Source organism: Cydia splendana, chromosome 16 (assembly GCF_910591565.1).
Source record: "Cydia splendana chromosome 16, ilCydSple1.2, whole genome shotgun sequence".
Taxonomy (NCBI): domain Eukaryota; kingdom Metazoa; phylum Arthropoda; class Insecta; order Lepidoptera; family Tortricidae; genus Cydia; species Cydia splendana.
In genome coordinates, this window is record NC_085975.1 from 8,752,569 (window position 1) to 8,779,935 (window position 27,367).

Here is a 27,367-nt window from a genome sequence, read left to right on the forward strand (position 1 = left end):
TAAAGTTGACCGGGTTTCTCATCGATATACAAAGATCCCAAAATACAACTCTTTTTATAGTAAAACTTTCACGGTTACAATGTGTTATCAGAACCAAAGACAGCAACCATTTTAGTATTATAAGTAATCAATACCAAGTGGATATCAAAAATAATATAACGAATTCGACAGTGGTTGTAACCAAGACAACAATAACAAATTTCATCTGGTACATTAAGCGAGTTTTCTATACTTCGTTTTTTTTAGCATTAGAAGTAAACAATCATGATGTGTATTTTTATTGAAAAACACGTTTTAAAAATAAGTCACGGCAAATATGTAACAATTATGAATCTACTACGATCATTTATATTCTTCTGCTTTGATAAGTAATAGTTACTAATTTTTAAAAGGCGTTTTTCAATTAAAAGACATGTCAAGATCGCTTACCTTCTTTCTAATGGTAAAAAAACGAACTATAACGCATACCTGCAGCTTATATAAGCAGATATATATCTAACGTATACCTGCAGCTTATATAAGGTCTGCAGCTTATATAAGCAGGCAGGCATACGCATACCTGCGTATGCGTTAGATATATATCTAGATATAATTTTTTGGCGTGCCACATCTATAGTTCGTTTTTTTTAGCATTAGAAAGAACTTGAAAGAAGGTAAGCGATCTTGACATGTCTTTTAAATGAAAAACGCTTTTTAAAAATCAGTAACTATGACTTATGAAAGCAGAAGAATATAAATGATCGTATTAGATTCATAATTGTTACATATTTGCCGTAACTTATTTTTAAAATGTGTTTTTCAATTAAAAGACACATCAAGATTGTTTACCTTATTTATTTTCTAATGCTAAAAAAAACGAACTATAGATGTGGCACGCCAAAAAAATTTACCCGATAAAGACTAGTCGTCTCTTTACAATTCAGTTTCAAAAGAGTGTAAAGAATTGTACTTGAGTCTAATTACGCATAGTTATAGTCGTATCATCGAGAGCGTGGAATTGCATATGTAGTAGTATTGTTTGTTTACAGGCATTCTATATTTGAATTTTCTATTTTCTTGTACTATCAGCATACAACCACTACAAATGCAATTCCATCTTCTCGATAATTCAACTATACTACGCATATTAAGATAATCGCGCTTTAATTTTTCAGAAGATACGAGTATTTAATTTCTACTTAGTATATGTATAATATCAGTCTGACACAAAACCACACCGCAATAGACCAAAACTAATCGCCTGAGTTGAGTAGCAATCCTATAATTCCCGTGTTCAAGGCGATTTCTTCCCCGCCCGGGCGCGTTGCCGGGTGGTGTTAGCGCCGACGTAACAGAGGCCGGTGTCGATGCCGTGCTCGCGCAAGTAGTTCATCCACTGGATCTGCTTCATCGACGGGTGGTCAGAGTCGCTCTTTACTTCTACGAACTTGATCTGGGAAATATCAATGCTCATTCAAAATAACTGGCTTCGCACGGGTTAATAAATTATACACGTAAACCTTCCTCAAGAATCACTTTATTGATAGGTGAAAACCGCATGAAAATCCGTTCAGTAGTTTTTGAGTTTATCGCGAACATACAAACAACACACACAAACAGACAGGCGCGGCGGGGGGCTTTGTTTTATAAGGTGTAGTGATTTAAATTACATTATTGGAGGTATGCGCAAAAGTAGCCTGGCGAGAATGAGGCGCTTTAGTTATTTAATAGTTCCACGCACTTCACATGCAGCCTACCTCTTCTCAAGCCTAATTATTTCTCGGAAGTTCCGTTACATTTAAACCAGAATTTCATGAAACTTGGTCAAGGCCGATACAGGCGATTGTAAACTATAACTGCGGTTCCGTGTGTGGGTTGAACCGTGAGCGGTGGCAAACTCACACACGTTTACAACCACTATAAACGAGACGTGGATCGAGTAGCCGCGACTTTACAAATGTATCCCGTTACACAGTCGCATTATTTATTTATTTAACCTTAATTGCACACTACAAGAAAGTACAAATAGCGGACTTAATGTCTTAAGGCATTTTTCCTGAATATTAGATATAGACCACCGAAGTAGCAAAATTTAGTGATATAAGTATCCCAACCTGTTTGGTATGCACGTTCCATAGCGTAATGTCGGGGAAGCCGCTGTGCGCGTAGCGGTAGTGCCGCGCCAGCCGCGCCAGCAGCGCGGCCAGCGCGCGCGGCCCGAGGCACGCCGCCACCGCGCCGATGTTGTCCCAGCCTATTGCGCGGTTGATGCCGGAAATCTCGCCTGCGACAAAATATACAGATACAGTGATCTAAGTAACTATGTCAAAATGTTTCAAATTAGATAGCGTTGTACAAATTACTTTATTGATTAATTTTCCTTGATAGAAGCGATGCATTTCATAATCTTATCTTATACCTTTAAACGAGCAAATCCTGTATATTTATTTATATATTTCGGGGATCTCGGAAACGGCTCTAACGATTCGATGAAATTTGCTGTATGAGGGTTTTCGGGGGCGAAAAATCGATCTAGCTAGGGTTTATCTCTGGGAAAACGCGCATTTTTGAGTTTTTATACGTTTTCCGAGCAAAGCTCGGTCTCCCAGATATTTATAGAATAGAATAGAATAGAATCCTTTATTGCGAACCATGGTACATAATAAAGTTGTTACAATAAAAAGTTTTAGAACACATGGCACCCTGGTAGGGCATTGCAAATTAATCTCATGTCTAGTTATTTATGAAACATTTTTTTTTAACTAAATAGTGTTACTTAACTGTAACAATACATAATACTGTTACATAAGATAAATAAAAATCCTAAATAATAACCACTTTATCCTAGCTTATTTTTTGTATTAAGTAAGTCCTATGTTAACTTATATTTACAAAAGGGGTTAATAATATTGTTAAGAATTAATAATTATTAGTAGTACTTATACTTATGAAAATTTATCCTCCATAAACTCTTGGACCGAAAAGTATGCCTTCGTTATTAAAAATAGTTTTAGTTTTGACACGAATGGGTTACGGTTTTTTATATTTCTTATATTGTTTGGCAGCTTATTATAAATCTGGATTGCTCTGAAATAAGGGCCTTTTTTGTAAATATCCAAAATTGGTTCCGGGGGGATGAGGTTATTGTTACGACGTGCATTTTTACAAAACTCAAATAACTGTGTGTTCTTCATGACAAAAGTAGAAATTTCTAAGATGTAGAGAGAGGGGAGAGTTAAAATTTGGAGATTAGTGAAATGTTTCTTACAACTGTCTGTTTGTTGTATATTGGTTAGTATGCGGACACATTTTTTTTGGGCTACAAGGAGATCGTGGGCGTCACTGCTATGGCCCCATAGAATAATACCATAACGTAACCAGGCTTGGGCGTAAGAGTGGTAAGCGGACAAAGCGCACTCTGTATGTGTGTTTGACTTCAGAATGCCCAGAGCAAAAATAAAACTTGATAGTTTAGATTGAACTTTAGCAATGTGTTTTTTCCAGTTGATATGATTGTCTATAGTTATTCCTAATAAAGTGCATTCAGTATCTTCATTTATATTTAAATCCTGCAACAGCGGTGTTAGATCGGTAGGTTTTTTCTGATAGGGCCTAAATTGCATAAGTTTTGTTTTGGTTGTATTTACTACTAGGTTGTGATCCTGTAGCCAGCCAGTTATTTTAACCTATTGAACGCCGCTATCGTGAGCGGCGCGTCATCGTGAACCTTGTCACAATACACGAAGGTTGATATTGGGCTGTAGCCGCGCGCGTCAGTTGACGTCCTTGGCGGTCAAAGGGCTAATTTTTAGACATACCTTCAGGCCTATCTCGCCAAGTATTTTCCATCATCTCCAGCACCTCATCCTCGGTAGAACTCTCAATGAGCCGCAGCCTGTCGTCGATGAGCACCTGTCGGTTTATATTTTCTTTATTGAAGAAACTACAGAAGTACAACCTACCTCCTAACTCGCGCTCACTAAGAGCTATACATTATAGATAAAGTAATGCTACAGTAACCTTACAGTACAGTACAGTACAGTGGACCTGGGTATGTCCTTAAACTACGTCCAAGACCACCGGTGGACGGGCAGCAGCGTCCCTCAAATTCGGTGTACTCGACTGCGATCGCCAACCCGCCTGCCAAGCGTGGCGATTATGGCATACACCCCCCAAAGGGGGAGGCCTATGTTCAGCAGTGGACGTCTTATGGCTGAGATGATGATGATGATGATGAATGCTACAGTAAATTAAATTTAACGCATTAGAATAACTATGTAACAATAAGACGAACTACACAAAGATATCAAGAGGTCTCAGCTAAGATTTTAAGTATTTGTTTCTGAAAACGCGTGCTTTGCTTGAAAAAGTGCAGACATTTTCAGGGCTAGCCGAACCCCAGCAGGCCGTCAATAGTATGTTGTTGTTGTTGTTGTAATAGTGTGTTGTTGTTGTGTGAAATGTACCTGTCGGTTGGTGTAGAAGCTGTCGGAGAACAGGTCCAGCGGGTACGCTTGGAAGTGCGTGAGGAAGACGCCGCGGACGCCGCGCGGCTTCGAGTAGATGATGTCCCAGAATAGGAGGAAGAACATCGTTGTGACGATACGGCCTTCCCAGTGCTCGCCTGTAACAAAAAAGCCAGTAATCAGCTATCATAAATCCCCGTTTTTGATGGTTAATGGCTGGGTAACCCAGCAATTCTTTCAATATAAATAATTGAAAGAGTATTATAGGTTATAGGGGCAGGCTTAATTAAAGCTTTTATTAACTTGCGATGTTTGTACAGTCGACGTCAAAGATATGTTTACACTTTTGCACCTTATGCCTTTGTAATAAGGCGAAAAATGTTAACATATCTTTGACGTCGACTGTATGAAAGTACGTTCAGGTCAAATCTTACAAGCTAAATAAGACCCACTTGACCAACTTCCCGTTATTCGATTATGCTGAAAATTCACATTCATATGTAAGTTGGGTGACATTGCAATATGGAACCATCAAGCTGATCTGATGTTGGACACAGAGGGTTACCTTAGGAACTCTGTGATAAAACAACGCAGCCTAATCGTGTTTGGGCTTGTAAGATTTGTCTCGGTGAGTATTAGTTGCCAGTTGAAAGAAAAGTACAGTCAGCGGGGACGGCTAGGCATGAAACTACGACATATACACCCTCTTACCTATTCTATGGCCGCGAAACGGCAGTTCCTAAACCACACACGGTCGACTTTGGAAATGAATCAGATGCAGAGAATATGCCGCCACATCCAGATGTAACGAATTACATAAATGAACTAGAACACAGGCGCAAGGTATTCGCCGTGGTGCGGGAACGCTTAACAAATGGCCTATGACCTATTTGTATTCGTTTAGGTACTTGGTACTTTAATCATTAGCGTTGAAGTTTAACAGTTTTCGAAAACCTAACTACAAAACCCCCTAATTAAAAGTATACGGCCGTTTTTATTTTTAGGTAAATTGAAATGTTAGTTACCATGAGTAAATTCTCCAGTAGTGATGCAATGAGTAATACAGTACTCTTCTACGCTTTGGATAACCCTGCCTTCTGAAGTTTTCGTTTCAAACCTTGCTTTGCCTTTTGAAGTGTTCCTGTAAATCAAAAATAATCTATATATATAAATGCATACATTATACCTTAATATCTGGGAGACTGGGAGAGGGGGGAAAACATATAAAAACTAAAAATGCGCGTATTCCCAGAGATAAGACCAAGGTAGATCGATTTATCGCCCCCGAAAACCCCCATATAGCAAATTTCATCGAAATCGTTAGAGCCGTTTCCGAGATCCCCGAAATATATATAAAAAAAACGAGAATTGCTCGTCGTGCTTACAAAGTGGGGCAGGCGAAAGACAGGACATACTGTTAGTCAAAGAACCTTCTACAAAGATATCTAGAATTCATTTGTAAGTAGCGCGCTGCCCCGGTTGTGGCTGGTCGCAACCATTGTCGCTGCCATTTAACTACGCGATGTAACTACTGTATACAAGGTTCAAATTCCTTTGACTGGTAAGACACTCCCGACTCTGGAGTCGCATTTTAACGCACAACGCCGGCCGGCCGTCTGATGATAGTTGTACATTAAAATCCAAACATTGTGGCTTCACAATTCATAATCTAGCTCGTAATGAGTTCCTTCAATCATTTAGAGAATGAAAACTTTTCAGTACAAAGTAACAAAGAGTTATTGATTTTTTTAAGCAAAATGAGAGACGCAAATACACCTTGGACAAGTGGAATACCAACCTAACAAGTCCTTGATAATAGTATGTCCTAATATGTCATTTTGACATTTGTATTTTAGAGAGGTACAAAATTTAACAAAGGCTAGCTATGTTTTATGAATAAGGGGATTAGAGTTTGGACATCTTAGAAAGTCAAAAATCTTTGCTATGAACTCACTCCATAGGTTGTTTGTATATGTGTTCCGCGTCGATATTCTTCTCCAGTATAGCTTCTTTGCTGGCATGCTCTAGCAGCTCTTTCTTCAAGTGCTCGCTAACCTTTACAGACTTCTGCCGCGCTATCCTGATGGCTCGATTGCGCATCATGTCTTTTTCCTCGTCGGTCAAGTTGGACTTGAAGCCTTCTATTAGGACTTCAGCTGCCTATAATGAAACAAATATTAGGGTACAATTTTACACATACTGCGGACTTAAGACGGTCACTGACTAACAAGTAAAAGTGTAACTACGCGGATCAACGAATCCAGCAACATAAAAACTAGTTTTAAGTATTCAAAAGGTACTTAAATACAAAATACAGTAAGTAGCGGCCCCCTTTTTTTAAATATGTTTCGTGAAATTTAAATAATCACGATTATTTAACAGTGGCGCTAGTGTGCACGTTGATGGGCTCTTAAACTCTGCATCTGCACACGAACTCTGAGGAATTGCAGGGGAGCCCCGCTTGCCGAATATTAGCTATTTTCTAAAGTGGCTATTAATCATTTTGTACCCATATCTATTAGTTGTCTGGAGAAAATAACCCTTTGATACATGTATAAAATAAAAGTCTACCTCATCACACCTCCCAAGTAAGCCATGAAGAATCAACGCCTTCTCCGCGTACCAGCCCGCCTTCTTATGCTGTCGGAAAGCAGTCTGCCCTATCAAGCCGCTCAGTATTTCTATTGCGAGTTCATAAGACTCGACAGTTTTGGTTTTCTTCAAATCTTGTACGCCTGAGTCTAGAATTCTGATGTAGAGATTAGCTGGTGTAAAGCGCCGAAGCCAGCTTGGTAGGGCTTTGTAACTGAAATTTAAGAAAATGGATATATTTAAAGTTACGAATCTTTGGTCCCAAAACAGTAGCAGAAAATATTACAGAGATTTACACTAACAGAGGAAAAAAGAAAACCATTTTAGTCCAACAATATGACGTACCTATGTATTGTTCAAAAGTAACCATAGTTTTGAAGTGCACAATTTTGAGAGGAATTTTATTGGTTTTTAACCTAAAATATTAATAAACGTACCGTAACATTTCTTCGTCGTCTATTGCTTTGTAGACCTGATAAACTTGTTTGACTAGGGCAGCCTTTTCATCAGAGCATGTTTCAGCTAGAAAATCCTCATACACATTATGTGCAGTCATGTATCTGAAGCGAAAATTAGGATTATGTTTGAATAGCAAACACAAAACACCAGTGGGGTTAAAAATTGAGGCATCTTGTGATTTTTAGAGTTGGCAACCTATTTTTTGGGTGGCCAATTCGCCATACATGCTAGGCTTATGCTATGCTTGGCCACATGAATCTAGTATTAAACTGGATTGGGCATGAGTGGTGGGGGTAACTGACAGAACGGGATAGTCTTGTGTCTTTCAGTAGGAGTAGCAGAGAAAGCGCTATTATTGTTTGTCCTTGTCACAGTCTTACATATTTTTTGTTCCCCACCGTTTTTTTAGGATGGATTATGGTGGGCAACAAATAAATTCGACCAATCATAGTGACGCATTGCGTATGTTTTGTCTCTCACGGAGGCACGCGTATACCACTTCTATAGGATCCTACCTTCTATGCTTGGCCACGATTTTGCACGGCAGCGACGAGCGGCTACAGCGGACAACGTTGGAATGAGATACAGTAATCAGGCCTCTCGTTTCCACTCATTGTGACTTGTCGAGATAATTTCGTGACCAGGCCCGAGTCCTGTTCCATTTCTATATATAACCAAACTTATGTATTGGACACAAAAGCCTGTTTCTCGATTTGTAGTGTATTGAAATATGAGGGTACTTCAGTAAAACCAATCTGGATTTGCCAGGTACGCAATCACATGTGCTCTCCCGAATCGCGATATAATAGGATTTAATGCAGATGCTAAATATGTGAGTCTGCTTTGTTTTTTTACGAAAAATTTGTATACACACCTTTCAAATTCATCATTGCTTTCAAAAACTACACTGGCATTGTCAAGTTCCATATCGTGGTCCACAGGATACGGCTCTCTGCCAATTTTATCGTGGATTAGGGCCAGTTCAAATCTCTTTTCCCGTATGAGGCTAAAGTCCATGCCAAGGTACATGAGTACATAGAGCTGGTTGAGTGTCCTTATGGCAACTTCTGTCAACTTATAACAGGAACCCGCCTTTTCTCGCATTCTGAAAAGAAAAAGACAATTATGATCTAATAAATGTCCCATTTATACCAATTTGTTATGAGTATTTAAAAACTGATTATATACGAGTAGCCCACTGCAGCGAAAATAGGCATTATTTAAAACAAAAATTCATAATAATAATAAGGTGTTTTGATATAAGTACTGAAATTCAAGACTAAGGAAAACTTTAGACTTGATAACATCTTTTATCTTTGTCTTAGGGTTTTTGTTGCTAATAGCACAGAATAAATAATGTACTTACTAGATACAGAAGACTCACTCTCTCACAAAACGCGTCTGTTACGATCAGCACAGATATGGCCCCTAGGTGGCGATAGCGCCACGCGCGGCTTATGGCAAACCCCAAAATTGGGGCCGAACGGATGTACTTTTAGCTACCTGTAGCAAAGCGACGAAATCGCGGAGTGAGCCACGCCTGCTCATAGGTAGTTACGCAAATATTTTGTAGCACTGGCTATACTCGTATTTTGGGAATTTGGATTTTCACTTTGAAACTCTTAAAAATTAAGTAATACATACATTAAATAATACATGTAGCTATAATGTGGATTCTACATAGTGAATGGACTTATAAAGATAAACTAAAATAGATGTTGTGTACTAGTGACAAAACCCTCCAGTAAATATTAGATAAAATAATTTGACTTGTTCCCAAAGTTGTAAATGGACTTGTATGGGGTTCTGCACAAATCACGTGAGGTCTCCTTATACCCCCCCTCCCCCAACGTGATCTGTCGTGATTTTTTTCGAGACACCCTTCCCCCTATCGAACCTCGTGTGATTTGTGCACAAGCCCTATGCAATCAGTGCATGTTGACATTTTCTAATTAAATATAATTTCAATTAAATATTTACATTGTTAAAACTCTTGCACTGTTATCACTACCCTTGCCGTTGGAGAAGTAGCTACAAATACTAGATGTGCGCCGACTGTAACTCCACAATGAATCAATTGCCTCTTGCTTCGTGCCTCCTTTCAGCTTCAAGTCCTTGCAAATTAACTTCAGTTCTTCAGCTTTCAAGAGTAATGACAGTTCTTTGAAAGTCATATGGTTGCTACCTGAAAACAGTATTTATTTATATGAAAATTTTGTTCATGGACAGCTAAGAGTATTAGCAGACTAGAACTTTGTAGACATTAATTTCTTTATCTGTGTCAATACCAGCTCTTGTGAATAGTTATGTATTTGCTCTCTTTCTATATAAATTTAAGATGTTGAAAGTATAGTACAGTCAAAGAGTTTAATTTCAGTACTATTTCATACCTTGCCACAGTGATAATTAAATCAATATGAAAGTTGCTAGGGAAGTTACTATTGCTACTATGAAAAGGTATGAAATGGTACTGGAATTAAGTTCTTTGACAATAGTACTTTTTTTTAACAATTACTTATCTAAATAAACACATGTATAGAAACTTACTCTCTTTCAACCAAGCTCTTTGAGTCAATGAAAGAATCATTGCTTCCAGACTGGAATCATCCAAGGGTTCCTTATCCTCGCTGACAATCTCCATGATCTGTTTCCTCCGGAACCACTGGTCTTTGCGCCAGAATAGTCTGCAGACTAGCTTCATACCCGGCTTTACCACTGACTGGCTACTTTGCAGCAATTGTTGAGCTCTGCTGTTTAGGAGTGGCTTTAATGTACTATCATTTAGGTATTTGTTAATTATTTGTAATAAGAATACAGCTGAAAAATATACAAAGAATATGAATTATATAAAAAAATTTGGAGGCTAACAAACATTAATCACACAGGGATTGATACAGTAGAGAGTAGTTCCAAAAACCGGCCAAGTGTGAGTTGGTCTCACGCACGAAGGGTTCCGTACCACGGCAAAAACATGTTTGTTGTATGGAAGCCCCACTTAAATATTTATTTTATTAGAAATACATCATCTGTAAAACTTTCGACTGTCTAGCTATCACGGTTCATGAGATACAGCCTGGTGACAGACTGACAGACAGACAGAGGAGTCTTAGTAATAGGGTCCCGTTTTTACCCTTTGGGTACGGAACCCTAAATAACTAGACTGGACCTGTGTCTTAATCATTGTCAAGTATAGGTATATTTGAACATATTAATATTTATTATTGACATTTAGATTAAATAATTTCTTTAGATTAATAAGTTCAAAAGTTACAACCAATAATAAACATTCCTCGATTACTAAAAACGATTTAAATGACATTAGGTATACAAATAATCTTACTCTTATCATCCATGCCTTCACATGCATATTCAAAGCAAACTTGTTCCACAGACTTTTCTAAACAATCTCCATTTCCAAGCAAGCTGTTCAAATTCCTTTTGCTCTTAATAGGCGTCCTTTTTTTAACACTGCGATTTTTTGTTGGAGAGAAAAATCTATCTTTGGCACTTGGAGTCTGAGATTTGGAAGTTGAACCAAGGTTTGGAGTACTCTTAGGTGTTTTCTTGGGTGTCTGCAAGGATTTTTTCGGCGATGGGGTGTATATAATTGTTTTTTCGCTGTCGTTAGAGCTCTGTGAGAGACTCAGAGGCCTTGATTTAACTGGTGGTGGTGTGCAAAAGTCGTCATCGTCACTAAGTATACTTATATCATCTTCAATTTTTCTTTTGCTCGGTGATGCAGTGGGTGTTGAAACTTTAGCCAAACTTAAATTTCGTTTCTTTCTTTTTACCGTGTCCATATTTTTCCCGAAATTTGGAGATAGATGCACTTTCGCCTTGAAAAAGTTTGTAATGGCCAATTGTTGTGACATATTGTATTACACTGAACACGAAATAATTTGAACAGAACGTAACATAGGTACTTCCTTCCGAAAACTCATTTAAATTGTAAATGTTAATAAATAACACGTTTTACTTTCCTTGTATGTTCGCAAAAATTTCGCTCGCAATAAAGCGAACTGTCAAATGAAGTTGACAGTGACAGCAAAACAGAGAGTATTTGGTCTGTTTAAGTCACGTTTAAAACACAAAGTAGCGTTATTAAATGTATACGAAACATTTTCAAATTTAACAATATTATTGCGTTTGAAATTTCTACCATTATAAATGCGATTGTAACTCTGTCTGTTTGTTACCTCTTCACGTCTGTCTGTTTGTTTGTTACCACTGAACCGATTTAGACGAAATTTGGTATGGAGATAATTTAAGGCCCCATAAGGAGATAATTTAACACGCGTTAAAAAAGCGGTTGAATCTGTCCGAACGCTAAATTCGATTAAATGACCAAGGCTTAAAGTCGAAACTCCAACAACGATTGATAAAAAGCGCCACCGCCATCGTGTTACACAAGTACCGAACCGTAGCAACGTCACGGTGAGCCGCAGTCGCCGCACCCATAAGTGAGAGCGAGAAAGAGATATCTCTTTTCACGCGCGCGCGTTGAAAAGCGCGAGCGCCTGTGAATTGAGGCCTAATGACATAATAGGATACTTTATTTATATCAATCATCATCATCCCACGCAGACGAAGACGCGGGCAGAAGGTAGTCATTAATATGTAATTATGCCCGATTACAGTTTGCATAGTTTATACATGGTATAAATAAACTTAAAATCTTGTTCTTACCAATATGACGGATATTATACGGTTCGAAGGACCAAACTAAAAAGAAATGTGAGAAAAACATTCGACTTCGATTTTTTCCATATGTATAGGTATAGATAATGTTTCTTGTTATAAATCAAGATTTTACTTAATCTAGTTGGTCGTTAGTCGTAAACATCAATACCTACCTATGCATTATATGTGATTTTTTCGATCTGCAACAACAATGCCGTCGGGTGAATATAGAAGATTCTCATTTCGTATCCCTAGTGCCCCCAAACGAAGTCTAACTAAACCTGTTAGTATATTTAATTTACCTACTTGTATGCATATCCATCCTTAACATAACAACACAAACATTAATACGATGAATATTGACGACCGGTCGGGCCTAGTGGGTATAATAGTGACCCTGCCTGCGAAGCCGATGGTCCTGGGTTCGAATTCGGGTAAGGGCATTTATTTGTGTGATGAACACAAATATTTGTTCCTGAGTCATGGGTGTTTTCTATGTAAGTATATAAGTATGTATTTATCTATATAAGTATGTATATCGTCGCCTAGCACCCATAGTACAAGCTTTGCTTAGTTTGGGGCTAGGTTGATCTGTGCAAGATGTCCCTCTAATATTTATTTATTTATTTTTATTGTATGGCTTAATGAATGATCTATAAAAGTTAATACCTGCAACCTGGCTTCTCCCCTTGATCATAATATTCCCTTGATTGTGTAAATTCCCCTTTATGAACGGATACCTATAGTTTCCTATTTATCGATCAAACTTCGCAATGACCGATAATCAGCCGCCGCCCGTACCCAAACAGGTTCGCGTGTATCAGCCCACGTATCAGCTGAACCCAAGAAAGCGATTCAACGTCGAGAAGGTCCAGAAAATACTAGCGCAGCTTTTCGACCCCGAGCTTGAGGAGGTCGAGTACAGTGAGAAGGTGGTTCCGGAGCTGTGCGTTACCCTGGCTGAAAGCATTCGCAATGCGGTGAAAGAAGAAAATTATGACAGGTTTCTATTTTTCATATTTTTTACAGTACCTACATATGGTCCTACTTTCCGAGCGTATGTCAAAAGTTTAAAGGGCCTTATGTAGAGTCAACTGTAAAAATATGGGTGTAGACAACTTGCTCAAAAATATGTCCCATACTTAGTTCTTAATTCACTGACATAAGAATTTTTGAGATGATTTGTACACCCATATTTTTACAGTCGACTGTACTGTAAAACGTTGTACGATACACGTGCGAATAAGTAATCCGCAACTCATGTCGATCAAAAACACTCCCTTCGGTCGTACTTATTTTAATTTATCGCCACTCGTTTCGAATTTTCTCTTTTCGGCACTTGTATCGTTAATAACTATTTTTCTATCAGTCCATTTGAAGTTATTCCTTGGAGAGAAGGAACTAATAGAACGAGAGTCAGACCAAGAAAAGTCTGCAGCGATTTTGATAGCACGCGGTGCATGTGTTATTTATACGTCATAATTTCATAGAAGTTTGGCGTTTAAAATAACACTTGCACTGAGTAGGCCATCAAAATCGCTGCAGACTTTTCTTGGTCTAACTCTATGTACATTTTAATGTCCTTTTCTAGGTACCGAATAATAGTGAATGTGACCATCTCCCAGCGGCGGCAGCAGAGTCTCGTAGCCTCCCACTCGTTCCTATGGGACTCGGAGCGGGACAACTTCGTGGCCCGCGAGTTCCACAACCCACACATTCACGCCTACGCGGTCGTCTATGGGATATACTTTGACTAACCTTACCTAAGATAGAGCACTTGTGTTCTACACTGTACACACATTTGATAGTAACGTGCAATTTATTAAAAAAATAAGTGCTCTAAAAATACTTTTTCTCGCTAGGTGGCATTCACACCAAATTCTTCCATAAGTAATTTAGTAGGTAGTTGCTTAGTAGTAAAGCTACAAAGTACCTACATCCTACATATAATATATGTGTACAAGTCTGGTACATCAATAATGGCTTTGTGATTACTATTTTGTTGTTATTTTTATGTAAGTGCCATCAACAAAATAAATGATACAAGACTATGCCCCCGTGACCCGTCTTTAGATTAATTGTAGGTACCTGATGTATTTGGCCAGTTTCTTTAAAACTCGATGTGTATTGAAGAAACTACCTCTTGTATGACTAGCAGATCATTTTTAAGCCTACATTTGATTTACATAGTTACTTTATTTAAGTCAGGTCTAATAGGTATATTACTTAGGTACAAGAATTTCAGCATGTAAGCAACAATATAAGGCAGCATTTATTAATATCGACTTTATACCGTTTGCGCTAAGGTAGAAAATAAAATGTATTAAAACCCATTTGTCGGTCACAAACTGATTTACCTGTACCGATTAAGATGTATACCTACTTGTATACATCTACATATTATGATATTTAACCAAAAAGTAGGAGGTTTAATAAAATAAAAGACTCCAGTAAGCATTTTTACAGATCATACATATTTATTTATCCATTTCATAGTATAGATATCACACTGGCCCGCCCTTATAAAAATAAATGTGTAATACAATAACGACCCAGCCTCTGACGGTGCCGGCGCGGCGGCGCGACTCTGCTCTCAATAAATATTGGCATCAAACCTAACCTAAAACAACTTTGGACTCGTTCTGCGCCGCCGCCACGCCCGCAACACTCCCTAGTGATCGGTTCAGTTAGCTATTCTTACAGAGGAAATCCAAGGATAAATCTAAACCATTATACAGGCCGATATACACAAGATATACTAATAATGATATATGTTTACATTACGAGAAAATCGCAGGTATTTGACACACAAAGCGACGAATAGGTTAAAAATAGATATTGGTCCGAGACACTGAAGCGAGTATCCGCGTACAATACAAGACGAAACTAGCACCAAGCCACCGTACGATAACCAAAGCATCTTTCGTGACTATAGTCGAAATACAAAAGCTAATGAGTCAGTCTGGATCCTGCGACGCCTCGCGCAGCTCACAACCGGCAGGCAGGTTCTGTTGGGACGTTCCGTTGGCTACCCTCTACATCAACTACGGCGCGCCGACGCGCTCTCGCTAAATGTTATAAAAGGGTAAAATGTTTATAAAAAATCCTAACGAGTCTCTCGCAGGCAGAGTGGCCGGCGCGTCTCTTGAGCACTGCCGCGCACGGCGCTTCCCGACTACCCATGCATGATATGTTAGTGGAGTTACACGTGTAGTACTGGGTACACATACTTAGAACCATACTGTACATTATGGCGGTAAAATATTACTTACAACCTTACAAAATTAGGGTACATAAATTAACACTAGGTTATATCAAAAAGAAATGCAGTGAATATCTGTATCAAAATATTATCCTAATTTTATATCGTGTGAATGCATTTTGTGATTAGATATGTGATATTTGTGTGTAAAGATACATAAAAAGCTTCTTAGAAAGAGATAGTCATAGTACGTGTATAAAAATATGACTTAGGTATTCATTTTAAATTACGGCTTTGATCCCGTCCGAGTTATCGAAGACCCTGCAGACGGCCACAAAAATACAATTTTGATAGGTATTACAAATATTACAAGCTCTCCCCGGGAGGCGGGCGCTCGGCCGGGCCGGGCGGGCCGCGTCGGATCGGGTCGGACTGAGTCGGACCGGGTCGGACTGGGTCGGACCGGGTCGGACCGGGTCGGACTAGGTCGGACCGGGTCGGACCGGGTCGGACTAGGTCGGACCGGGTCGGACCGACCAGCCTGGGCCAGCCTGGGCCAGCCGGGCCGGCCGGGCCGGACCGGACCCCGCGCCTCACGAGAATGCAATACTAAATAAATTCTGTCAATTCTTTTCTTAACTAGAAAATGATTTACAAAATTTCAAGTATAAAAATATAAAATAAATGCATTCAGATTCAGAGCTCAAATAAAAATGTCATGTTTAGGCAGCTCGAAAACACCGCAAAATATCTAGCATACTACAAAAATATCACACGTAACGTTTTCATTGGTTCGTTCGATAGAGTAGAGATGACGGCGCGCGGAGCCCGGGCGGGAGGGTCTCTCGGGCCACATTTTAAACATTTACTAATAAAATATTAAAGCTTAACATACATAAAGATTAAGCATCTCTGCACCTTACATATAGGTATAATAGCCATTCAAAATAACTGCAGATTAAAATATCTCATCTTAAAAATAAAGTCTTAAACGTTAAACTATAAAAAAAATCGTAGAAAAATTGAAACGATCCTAACTTAGGCCAAATTAATCTGAGAGTAAGGATTAAAACATATAATTATTTTAAATTTCGCTGTCGCATACGAAGTATCTATACCGATCGCGTTACCGTACAATAATTTACTCGGGAACTAAAATAAAAGGTAAGAATGTAATGATAGACGGATTAACACTAAGTAAGAACGTGTACGACATGGGTCGATCCTCCGCGGGGTCGCAGCGAACGTTATTATAATGCTCCCTTCTGAGGCATCGGCCAATCTCGTATGCAAGCTTATTCATATAGACGAAACATAATAAACATCAGGCAACATAGTATAGACGGACGGCGCGGCGCGGCGCGCGCTCGCGGCGGCGGCGGCGGCGGCGCGGCGTCAAACGAACAGCTTCAACTATAAAATAATCAATTGGCGGTGGTTTATCTGGTCCTGTCCTTGGGGGAGACAATTCAGCTCGACTCCTTCTCCTTGTCCTTGGACTCTGTAGACAAAGTTGAGAAAACAATCGATAAGTCTAAATTAAATTTAGGTATTATAATTGACTTGCCAAGCAAGGCTACTAATAGAATGGTAACAAAAATCGGCTTACTATACCTATATTCTGTTGTGTGTTTTACGGAAAAGCTAGTAAATATAACTCGTAAAAACAGATGGTAAACTTAAAACAAACAATTATCTATATTTAATCAAATATTGTGGATTGACAACATTCTGTTATATCGTTGCATTTAGATCGTATTTGCTTTGAATAAACAACTCAGGCTAAAAATATTAAATGAATATGTTCATTTAATATTTTTAGCCTGAGTTGTTTATTCAACTTCAACTATAAAGCATATTGAAGGATATGTCCTTCAATATGCTTTATAGTATTACTCAGCCTGTGATAACTAAAGTAGGTATGTTTATAACTAAACGATTACATTACTGAGCTTTATCACGCAATAAACTGCCTTTAATGGGTTCTTCAATTAAATAGGCAATGTAGAACTGATGATATGGTTGCGCGTTGTTATTAACTTATTATCTCTACACAACCAAGTCCATGCTTCGTTACTTTGTTTTCAACCACCTTATAAACTGCATTCTTTATGGAATTCAATGCCCACAATCAATCGATTCATTTAATAAATAGGTACTCTGATATCTTTTCTATAGAGGGTTGTGGGCAGTGAATACATTGATAGCTAATGTCTTGCATAAATACGCATAAAATACTTAATATAATATAATTAGGTATAATCATGATATTGTATAAGTATGTACTTACGTTTCATTTCGGAAATGGACGGAGATATTACCAAGACACAATGTCTAGGTATTCCGCCGTCAATTCCAGAAAAAAAAACATAATCTTAGGTCTAATATATGGAGGTCCTCGACCCGGCTTCTCATGACCTGTCTGGCTAAACCTACGTCACGTCACGCACCAAGAAGTCAGTAGCAATTTGTATTCCATAACGGCCAAAGCCTAAAAGATAAGTAACGATTTTCAAAAGGCAAGCTTAATATGCATCTGTTTACGTTGTGACATTAACTTTTATACACCCTGAGTAAAAGGGCCGTAACTTTGATAAAAGCTCAATAAACTAACTTAACAGTACGTTGCATGCACAAGCGCTGGTGGCCTAGCGGTAAGAGCGTGCGACTTACAATCCGGAGGTCGCGGGTTCGAACCCCGGCTCGTACCAATGAGTTTTTCGGAACTTGTGTACGAAATGTCATTTGATATTTGCCAGTCGCTTTTCGGTGAAGGAAAACATCGTGAGGAAACCGGACTAATCCCAATAAGGCCTAGTTTCCCCTCTGGGTTGGAAGGTCAGATGGCAGTCGCTTTCGTAAAAACTAGTGCCTACGTCAAATCATGGGATTAGTTGTCAAGCGGACCCCAGGCTCCCATGAGCCGTGGCAAAATGCCGGGATAACGCGAGGATGATGATGATGACGTTGCATGCTACGAGTAGAGGTAGTAAGTATGTTATCTAGAAACTAGATTAACATGATCGGCGGTCGGAGTTCGATAGGTTTTCCGATCATTTTGTTATTGACACAGACCGCTGGGTCGCCTGCGAAAAGCTGCATTTTTTAAATCATTATATTATCGTAGTTTTATCCGCCATACAAAAACATAAAAGAAGTTTCAATAGGTAAGATCGGATATTGTTTTGTGTTCAGTAGGTATTGACTTATTGAGCTACTTATAATTATTTTAATCCATGGTACCCAAAGAATACATATAATTTATTGGTATATTTGGTATCACCATGATCGGATCATGCTCGTTTGTTTTAAATTTCAAGTACCGTTGGACGTTTTTCTCAGTCATCTCAGTGTGAATATTGTGCTGACTCGTCATGAGAATAGTTACCGAAGGTGTCATCTCGACCTATAATCATTAACATAAATGCTGTTTCCAAGTCGTTTAATCAGCTACGCGCCGCGATATGCTTCAACGAACTCACCAGGAAGCCCGATTATGGGCAAAGTGTTTAGTAACAAATTCCTCTATGTCATATGCCCCCCGATGTCTAGTCTTAAGTGGGCCATTATGAAGTCGTTGTTCTTATGTCGTAGGTAACTACTAGATCTAGATGATAAGCTTAGAAAAGTATGCAAGCAAATTATCTACTTCAGGCAACGCTGAGGAAATCAAATAACATGAATTGCCTTAGATGGTATTTTTTCTGAGATTACCTACATGATAAAAGAAAGATAAACTTTAAAAGCTTATAACGCAAATACCGAGATGAAATCTGATATTCTTAGAAATATAGTGTAGTACAGTCGACGTAAAAGTTAATGTTACATTTTTGCACCTAATTCGGTAAGACGAAAAATGTACGCATATCTTTATGTCGACCATGCTCAGTGTAACGAGACGCATGTTTAGCCAGTGCGTGCGTAGATAGTATAAAATACTTAAAATATAAGCGTAACTCAAAAAACGCATAAAATACTAGTAACGATGCGAAGCCTCTACGCATACGCATGCGGTCGGTGGATCGGGACCTACCTTCGTCGCTGTTGCCGTTACCGTTAGTGAGCGGTGCCTCCTCTTTCTCACCGTTCTTTTCTCCGTTCTCGGCGGGTTTCTCCTCCTTCTCCTTATCTTTTTTCTCCTCGGAGCTCTCCTTGGCGGGCTTCTTGTCCTTGCCGGACTTCTTCTCCTTGGCGGGCGTGGCGGGCTTGGGCTTCGGCTCCAGCGACGGGTCGAGCACCAGCTTGCCGATGTTCTTGCGGTCGTGCATCTTTTGCATGGCTTCGCCGACCTGTGCAAAGTTTCCTTGTGAGCTCAATATGTTCAAAAGAACACTTAAAATTATGCGTATGGTTTATCGTGGCAGACGAAATTAAGACTGGTAGTAGGAGTTAAATACCTATTTTATTTCGTACCACTCCAACAACAAGTTTAGCTAGTAAGTGTTTGATGGCGCTTGAGTCCTTAGGATATAGGTGCACATACAACCTTGACTAGTCAATGTCATAAACGATTAAGTAAAACACACTGAAGATCTCGAATTGTGTGTGGGAAAAGACGAACTCTGTAGCTAGAGGCGATGAAATAGAAGGTACCACGGGTTCAGGCCAAGTAGTCCAACTCGTACAGCTTAGGTAGCCACAGCTGGAACACGGCGTCGACGGCGCGGCGCTTTACTAGGCGCGCCCATACTGGAACAGCAGGTTATACGGGTCCAGCCCAACTCGTCCAACTTACATCCTCCAGCGCCCAGGTGGAGTCGACCAGCGGCTTGACCTTCCCGTCAAGCCACAGCTGGAACACGGCGTCGACGGCGCGGCACTTTACTAGGCGCGCCCATACTAGAACAGCAGGTTATACGGGTCCAGCCCAACTCGTCCAACTTACATCCTCCAGCGCCCAGGTGGAGTCGACCAGCGGCTTGACCTTCCCGTCAAGCCACAGCTGGAACACGGCGTCGACGGCGCGGCGCACGTACTCGGCGCGTCCGTGCTGGAACAGCAGGTGCCGCAGGTTCAGGCCCGCCAGGCTCTTGTTCTCGTCGAACAGCTTGATCGGAGACACCTTGTCCACTTGCCACCACTGTCCAACAAATGTTTAATGTTAATATATGTATTTAAAAATAAACATGTCTAAACTAAAATAAATATATTAAATGTCGCGAAGATTTTGCGTCGAATTTAACAGTCGCAACGTCACAGTTGGGAAATTAAGCTAAGCCAACCTAAAGGTGTAACCTAAATTTATTATATGAAGGGATACCATTGTGGAAAATGAGGGTGAGGGGTTGTATGACTAATACACTTGTGACATTTGTTGACTAACCGGTTTTGCATTGGTTTTCGATCACCCCATTTTTTCTGAAGTGTCAAGAGATTATATGGGCATTAAACTTATCATTCGTAAATTTTCCATGATAATATTATCTAGAATAGCTATAGATAGTAGACTACAACAAGTCCACGAATTACTTGCACTCTATATCCCGCCCTATCGCGAAAAGCTCTTAACAGTTGGCACTGTCAAGGAACTAGTACCTAGTTTATGGACAATTATATTCCACGTAGAAAGTAAAGTGTACCACGCAACCGCGTATTTGATAACATCAATGGAGTCTAAGCCATGAACGCGGAATTTTAATGGGCGAGTAGGTACAGAGATATCCGATTTTATTTTAGTCTGACGCTCGCACTGACGACTGATAATAACAGGGCTCGAGCTTCAATGCTGGCAGAACAAGTAGATTAATATCTATACGTCCGGTAATATACCTCTAATACTAACATAAAGTGCACAAATGATAACCATACTCCATAAGTATCAAAACATCATTTTATGATTGCATGACCTTTGTGTGCTTCGGATCTTTTTGTGTTTTACAGAACTTGAATTACTTATGAATTCTTCAATTAAATATACCTTCTAAGGTTTGGCAAAACTTTTTTAATCAAAACTTTAAATATTTTGGTTAAAATTCTACACACCTTAGTACCTAATAGACTTTATAGAAGACTTCACTTGTAACACGTAAGTAGTGCTTAGGATGTTGATATATACCTAATATTATTATCTTAGTATAAGGTGTATGTTCTTTGGCACCCATGTACCTATATCGTACATCATAAGTTTGGCGTAACCGCTAAACCCACTCATATGGCAGTATTGTGGTTAATTATTGTAAAATTAAACTGACAATAGGAAATACTTGCCAATGGAAATTAAGTAAGTACTCGTACCTACTAGGAAGTAATACAGTTGTAAAATTGATTTTCAAACTGCGTCTTATTTAATTTGGGTCGAAATGAGCGAGAGAACTCAAAATAAATTCAATGAGGTTCTTTATAAGTTCGTTATATATGTACGTTACGGCTAATACATTACAGCGGAAGCTCCAACTTCGGGTCTTCGCGGATAATTAACGGAATCAACTTCGGAATATCCGAAATTCGGATAATGTTCCGGGATAACTTACACTGGGAGATGTAACGAATAAGTGAATTAGCACAGCAGTATCAGTCGAGAACTGCCTGCTTGTACAACACGACAACTCATATTGACTCCAAATTTTAGATTAAGGGTAAATAATACTTCTATGACGGATAAATCTACGACGATTACCTATCTACAATTTCTACCCGCCTGAAGATACTTCGTCTTTTACACAGCGGCGGCTGCGGAAATGCTATTAACTTTGTGTCATTTCTCCCCGAAATACCAGATTACGAAAACATCACATTCCTTAAATACGGGATCCCCTAAAATAGCAGAAATATTTTATTGATCATGTTTTATACCTTCCCTTCCTAATGTGAATAGGGTGACTCGTGTTTGATGTTTTTTTTTGAGGAATATAGTGAAGAAGTTATAGAGTGTTCTAGCTTACAGAATACGTATTAGTGAATGCACTGATGATCAAACATCGATAACTATCGTATCGCGATGTTCGCGGATGGATGTCAATAATCTTATTCGATGACATGAGTACCTACCGCCTCTTTTACTCCGTTATAAAACACGAAGGACATTAAATAAGTTAATTAATTTATTGATATGGTAGTTCGATTAATTACACATAGGTACGAATTGCACTAGGCACGATACCAGTTACTGATATCAGATGATAGGGAATATTTAAATAGAGTATTAAGTCTAATTTCCAATGACGGTACGCACACAAACTTAACACATAAACCATGTGACGATTAACGTAGAAGCTCTGGATTAACTTGGATTAGTAAAGACAAGCAGTTTCTGCGCCCGAGATTTGAATTTCGACCACGAATAGCTTAAAACTATGGCGAGGTTACTGTCGTCTTTATGCTGTGTGACTTGTATTAAATACTGTGTATTTAGTTCGTGTTTGAGGTGAATATCAGATAGCTAAATACTCACAGCACGCGCAGCACTGAAGAAACTCTTCGTCTCGCCGGTCACGATGTTGGACGATCCTGAGATAAAATTGTCCGTTATATGATTTAAATTACAACATTTGCAAGCTGAGAAAGTCATTAACGTAGGTGGAATATATTTTTGAAAAATGCAAAAATGTGTATAATTCACAAGTTTATTACTTATTAATTTAGTCTAGCTAAATTAAATAATGTAAATAAACCAAAAACAGCGAAACAAAAGTATCATGCAATTATTTTATTGATCTCAAAAGAGCCCTCACTAAAATATTGACATTGTCTCGTTGCATTAACGCCGTGTCAACGCTTTTTCTTTCAGTTTGGTAAATCCTAATAAAGTAGGTATATATACACTAGTACATCTAAAAGAGTATTCTTACCGTAGAGGATGTACCGGCCCATGGGTTTGAGCAGTGAGTATCCGCGGTTGCACTCTTCTCCGCACAGGCAGTCCAGGACGATGTCCACGCCATCTGGGGTGATCCTGATACAACACAACACTGTTAAGTATACTATTGCTATATGTACTACACATGAATTAAAGTTAACTTAGTGAATGTTCGTCGGCGACACCATTTTAAGCAAAAGCGAAGGTTCCTTTGATTCACGATTTAATACACCATCAACTTTGAAAAGCCTGAGAGATCTAGTCTGAGACTCAATTTCAACGTCCCGACTTAGTGAAAGCAGCCATTACGAATATTAATGCTCTGACTCAAATAACTACGGCAATATCCATTTACCTCAGCAACGGGCACCTCTAGTAGATATCGGTTTATTTACATCCATTGAACTTGTGCGGTGCGGCTTGTTTACGCTTTAAAGAGCTTACCAGATGTAAAAATATATTTTTCTATTTACAAGAATTAAATGCCGCGGTTGTTAAGAAGCAGCTGCCCTAAGGAGCGGGTTATAAACGGAACAATTAACGTGTAGTAAGTCCAATATGATTGGACCTTGACTTTACGGCAGGCGCGTCCTCTCGACTATCCGAATGTGTGAGGCGTGTAGCGGGAGGGGGTCAAGATAAATTGGTGGTATTCGACACACAAGCCGGGCTGCGCTTGAAATATGTAACTGTAATAAACACCAATTAACAATAGCTGAGATCGAGAGCAATTCGGCTTATTAGCTCGGAAGCGGTAACCGATTCACACGCAATTAAATTACGAGTGTCATGCCTTAGGCATCCTTAAAATGTCTTAGTAACTAAATAAGTTTTTGGCAAAAATTCCATTTTTGGTACAAGCTTTTATCGCTGACTGTAGTTTTCTTACGACAGACCCACAACTAATACTCATCGAGACAATTCTAAAAACCCCTAATACAATTAGGTTGCGTTGTCTCATCACAGAGTTCCTATGGCCACCTCCTGTCTCCATCATCAGATCAGCTCGATGGTCCCATAATATTGCATTGTCATCCGATTTATACATGCATGCAAAATTTCAGCTCAATCGGAAACCGGGAAGTGGATCAAATTTAACTTGCAAGATTTGATTACAGACCGACAGACAGACAGACAACGGTCAGGTGAAACTAAATAAAAGCTTGTAATAATAATAAAAAAACAAAAATTGTTACTAAAACGAAATTTTGCTATCCCAGAATATGTAAAATAAAAATACAATTTTTAAACCTGTTTCTTAAAATATTTTAATGCGATTTAAAACGCTATCGAAACAGCTAAAGAGTTGGATCGTGTTTAATTAATCCCGCGTCGCGCTAACACAAACAAGGGATTAGGGAGATGAAGGGCCGCTGAGCTGGTTATTATTTTTAGCGCCTATGTTTCATCCCTTCATTTTTAGAATTCACTAACGCGTCGCGTGATTCAGAAATTTTAATACATGCATGCATGATCCCTTTTAGTACCTAGCTATTATAAATTCAAAAGTAGCCCTGTCTGCCTAGGTACCTCTTACGCTTTTCGATGAAACTTTGTCTGGAGATAGTTCGAGTCCCGGAAAAGAACGTACATATTATATATTTATTTGTGTGATGAACACTAATATTTGTTCCTGAGTCATGGTTGTTTTCTATGTATATAAGTATGTATTTATCTATACAAGTATGTATATCGTCGCCTAGTACCCATAGTACAAGCTTTGCTTAGTTTGGGGCTAGGTTTGATCTGTGTAAGATGTCCCCTAATATTTATTTTATTTTTTTATTTTATATTAGGATGGCTTTATATCGAAAATTTTCATTCTACACAGACGAATTCATGGACATAAGGTACGGCTACAAAGAAAAATCTTGTAACAAATACTTATAGGTAGTAGGTACCTAGTTTAAAAGTCAGCATTTTTTCCGATAGCTACCTTCGAGTCAAGATAAATGATGACTAAAAAGATATTTTAAGTAGATGAAACCTTATTACATATTGGTATATGCAGCTTGGTTAGCACGATTTCAGGCGTTCACACTGACGGGCGACTTTTCTTGTTTCAAGATTCAAGTCGCTTGTTCTAAATCAAAGCAATACTCACTTCCTGACTTCGCTGGTGTAGTCGCTGCCGCGCTCGAGTAGATGATCAATGTTGTTATTGTTGGCCTTCAAGGCCTCGTGCTTGGTCTTCGAGCACACGCCGAACACCGTCACGTTGTCCACAGTCTTCGCCAGCTGGGCTACTGCTTGCCCCTGTCGGTACAAAACTCGATTTCACGATCACTTTAAAATTTATCTAAGGATAATCCAACTGTCCGATTTCTTGGTCCAATGTCGGTGCGTCACAACTCTCATTAAAGCAAAATGTGAGACGCAATACACATTGGACAAAGAAATTGGATAGGTGGAATACGGAATACCACCCTAAGAGGTCGTTGGATCTAGCCATTATTGCACAGGGCACGGGGGTACACTAACATTTGTGGTAACCGCCGAAACCATACAGAAATTGTGAAATCGCCAAAACACTATGAATAAGACAACAGTAAACAAGAGGAGGAGGAATTTTTAGGAATTTAGTAATTATTTGAGACACTACATTACAATAAAAAGGTCTAGTTACCCCTCTGGGTTGGAAGGTCAGATATGGCAGTCACTTTCGTAAAATCTAGTACCTACGTCAAATCATGGGATTAGTTATCAAGGGACCCCAAGCTCCCATGAGCCGTGGCTAAATGCCGGGATAACGCGAGAAAGAAGACATTACAATAAAAAATTGGGCAAGTGCGAGTCGGACTCGCGCACGAAGGGTTCCGTACCATATAAAAAAAAAAGCAAAAAAAAAAACGGTCACCCATCCAAGTACTGACCACTCCCGACGTTGCTTAACTTTGGTCAAAAATCACGTTTGTTGTATGGGAGCCCCATTTAAATCTTTATTTTATTCTGTTTTTAGTATTTGTTGTTATAGCGGCAACAGAAATACATCATCTGTGAAAATTTCAACTGTCTAGCTATCACGGTTCGTGAGATACAGCCTGGTGACAGACGGACGGACGGACGGACGGACGGACGGACGGACGGACGGACGGACGGACGGACGGACGGACGGACGGACGGACAGCGAAGTCTTAGTAATAGGGTCCCGTTTTACCCTTTGGGTACGGAACCCTAAAAAAAATGTATTTCAATCCGTGTGGGAAAGCGTATATAGCTCATTACACCGCATGGTCCTCGCCATACGGGTGAGAGTGTTCCGCAACGTTCGCAATTGAATTCTCATGTTCAGCCTAATCGAATCACGCTGTAATTGACACTCCGTATAAAGTGGTTCATAATATGCGACCGGCAGGGGACAATTAGGGAAGAGAAGAAGTTTCTACGGCATCATCCTTTGTAAACCCATTAACTGTATTGCCGTTGGTTTAAAATTGATACCTCTATTGGACAGACGTAGTAATTGATTGGACCCCACCCAAAGTTAGCCTTTCGCAGTAAAGGTCATTGACGCGAAGGGTTGAGTGACGTCACGGACGGAAGCGGCGAGATTCCTAAGCAAGCAAGAGTTTTTTCACCCAATTTAGAGCAGCAATTAGAGTACTAGTTGGATTGTTTGCACAGCTATTATGAAGTTCACATACGCGCCGACAGTTCTCGGAAGATTTAAAATGTTGCTACCGAGCTTTGAAGACGTAACAATGCAAAGTTAAACATCTGACGGGAATCTTTTTAATCTCTGTTTTGTATTTGTTAAGGTAAAGATTTGTTTGTTTTTCTACTGTTCGAGAAGCGTTCAGGGCAACCAAAAATCGCTTAGATCTTTTATAAACGAGGATATTTTATAATAGGAATAGGTATCTACTACATTATTTGCAATACTTGCAATCAAACCTAGCTAAATCTAATCGCTGCACTAGCTGCTCTTGATTGCAACAGCGCGGGATGTTTGCCAATCTGGTGCCTAATCTTAGGAAACGGTAAACCTAGCTAACCTCCGTTAAGCTAGACAGACGCAAAGCGTAGTATTGATTTTAGATAAGAAAAGAGAAATTTCGACTAAGTTCTACTGGGGAAGTATCTCCAATATGTGAGAATTACAATTCTACAGGCGATTTGTCAACGTCTCTATTATGTTTTATTAGTGATTTATATTCATGCAGGAAAGGAACTCGTGCCATTCATTCAAAATAA

General features: G+C 39.2%; 3 protein-coding genes and 1 long non-coding RNA gene across 5 annotated transcripts in view; 2 read left to right on the forward strand and 2 right to left on the reverse strand.

Annotated features, from left to right (window-relative positions):
* Positions 1 to 1,202: 1,202 nt before the first annotated feature.
* On the reverse strand, positions 1,203 to 11,492 carry LOC134798183 (fanconi-associated nuclease 1-like). Its single transcript, XM_063770531.1, has 12 exons — positions 10,837 to 11,492; positions 10,044 to 10,313; positions 9,477 to 9,681; positions 8,371 to 8,601; positions 7,475 to 7,597; positions 7,017 to 7,251; positions 6,400 to 6,605; positions 5,471 to 5,586; positions 4,446 to 4,603; positions 3,798 to 3,891; positions 2,094 to 2,263; positions 1,203 to 1,432 (listed from the first exon to the last, which is right to left on the reverse strand). The coding sequence occupies exons 1-12, from the start codon at positions 11,366 to 11,368 to the stop codon at positions 1,274 to 1,276; spliced, it is 2,499 nt and encodes an 832-aa protein (XP_063626601.1). The 5' UTR covers positions 11,369 to 11,492; the 3' UTR covers positions 1,203 to 1,273.
* Positions 11,493 to 12,300: 808 nt separating this feature from the next.
* On the forward strand, positions 12,301 to 14,218 carry LOC134798186 (dynein light chain Tctex-type 5-A-like). Its single transcript, XM_063770534.1, has 3 exons — positions 12,301 to 12,459; positions 12,986 to 13,179; positions 13,768 to 14,218. The coding sequence occupies exons 1-3, from the start codon at positions 12,388 to 12,390 to the stop codon at positions 13,931 to 13,933; spliced, it is 432 nt and encodes a 143-aa protein (XP_063626604.1). The 5' UTR covers positions 12,301 to 12,387; the 3' UTR covers positions 13,934 to 14,218.
* A 1,486-nt stretch (positions 14,219 to 15,704) lies between these two features.
* On the forward strand, positions 15,705 to 16,065 carry LOC134798187 (uncharacterized). Its single transcript, XR_010145162.1, has 2 exons — positions 15,705 to 15,804; positions 15,865 to 16,065. It is a non-coding gene; the product is annotated as an uncharacterized LOC134798187 (long non-coding RNA).
* A 500-nt stretch (positions 16,066 to 16,565) lies between these two features.
* Positions 16,566 to 27,367, reverse strand: part of LOC134798185 (synaptic vesicle membrane protein VAT-1 homolog-like) — a 38,425-nt gene continuing 27,623 nt past the window's right edge. The window contains exons 4-9 of one of the 2 annotated variants that reach the window (XM_063770533.1): positions 25,278 to 25,429; positions 23,166 to 23,269; positions 22,769 to 22,824; positions 20,264 to 20,458; positions 19,463 to 19,667; positions 16,566 to 16,879 (exon numbers count right to left, since the gene is read on the reverse strand). In XM_063770533.1, the coding sequence (XP_063626603.1) occupies positions 16,848 to 16,879; positions 19,463 to 19,667; positions 20,264 to 20,458; positions 22,769 to 22,824; positions 23,166 to 23,269; positions 25,278 to 25,429 (744 nt within the window). In that variant the 3' untranslated portion in view covers positions 16,566 to 16,847. Of the gene's footprint in view, positions 16,880 to 19,411; positions 19,668 to 20,263; positions 20,459 to 22,768; positions 22,825 to 23,165; positions 23,270 to 25,277; positions 25,430 to 27,367 lie in introns of both variants that reach the window. The other variant, XM_063770532.1, reaches the window with a different exon arrangement.

Excerpts from the sequence above, each read along its gene's own strand:
- LOC134798183 (XM_063770531.1), bottom strand. The coding sequence starts at position 11,368 with ATGTCACAACAATTGGCCATTACAAACTTTTTCAAGGCGAAAGTGCAT. Across the intron at positions 9,682-10,043 it reads AAGAGCTTGGTTGAAAGAGA|GTAGCAACCATATGACTTTC; the intron begins GTAAGTTTCTAT and ends TACTGTTTTCAG. Across the intron at positions 3,892-4,445 it reads GCTTCTACACCAACCGACAG|GTGCTCATCGACGACAGGCT; the intron begins GTACATTTCACA and ends ATAAACCGACAG.
- LOC134798186 (XM_063770534.1), top strand. The coding sequence starts at position 12,388 with ATGCCGTCGGGTGAATATAGAAGATTCTCATTTCGTATCCCTAGTGCC. Across the intron at positions 12,460-12,985 it reads AACGAAGTCTAACTAAACCT|GTTCGCGTGTATCAGCCCAC; the intron begins GTTAGTATATTT and ends GTACCCAAACAG. Across the intron at positions 13,180-13,767 it reads AAAGAAGAAAATTATGACAG|GTACCGAATAATAGTGAATG; the intron begins GTTTCTATTTTT and ends GTCCTTTTCTAG.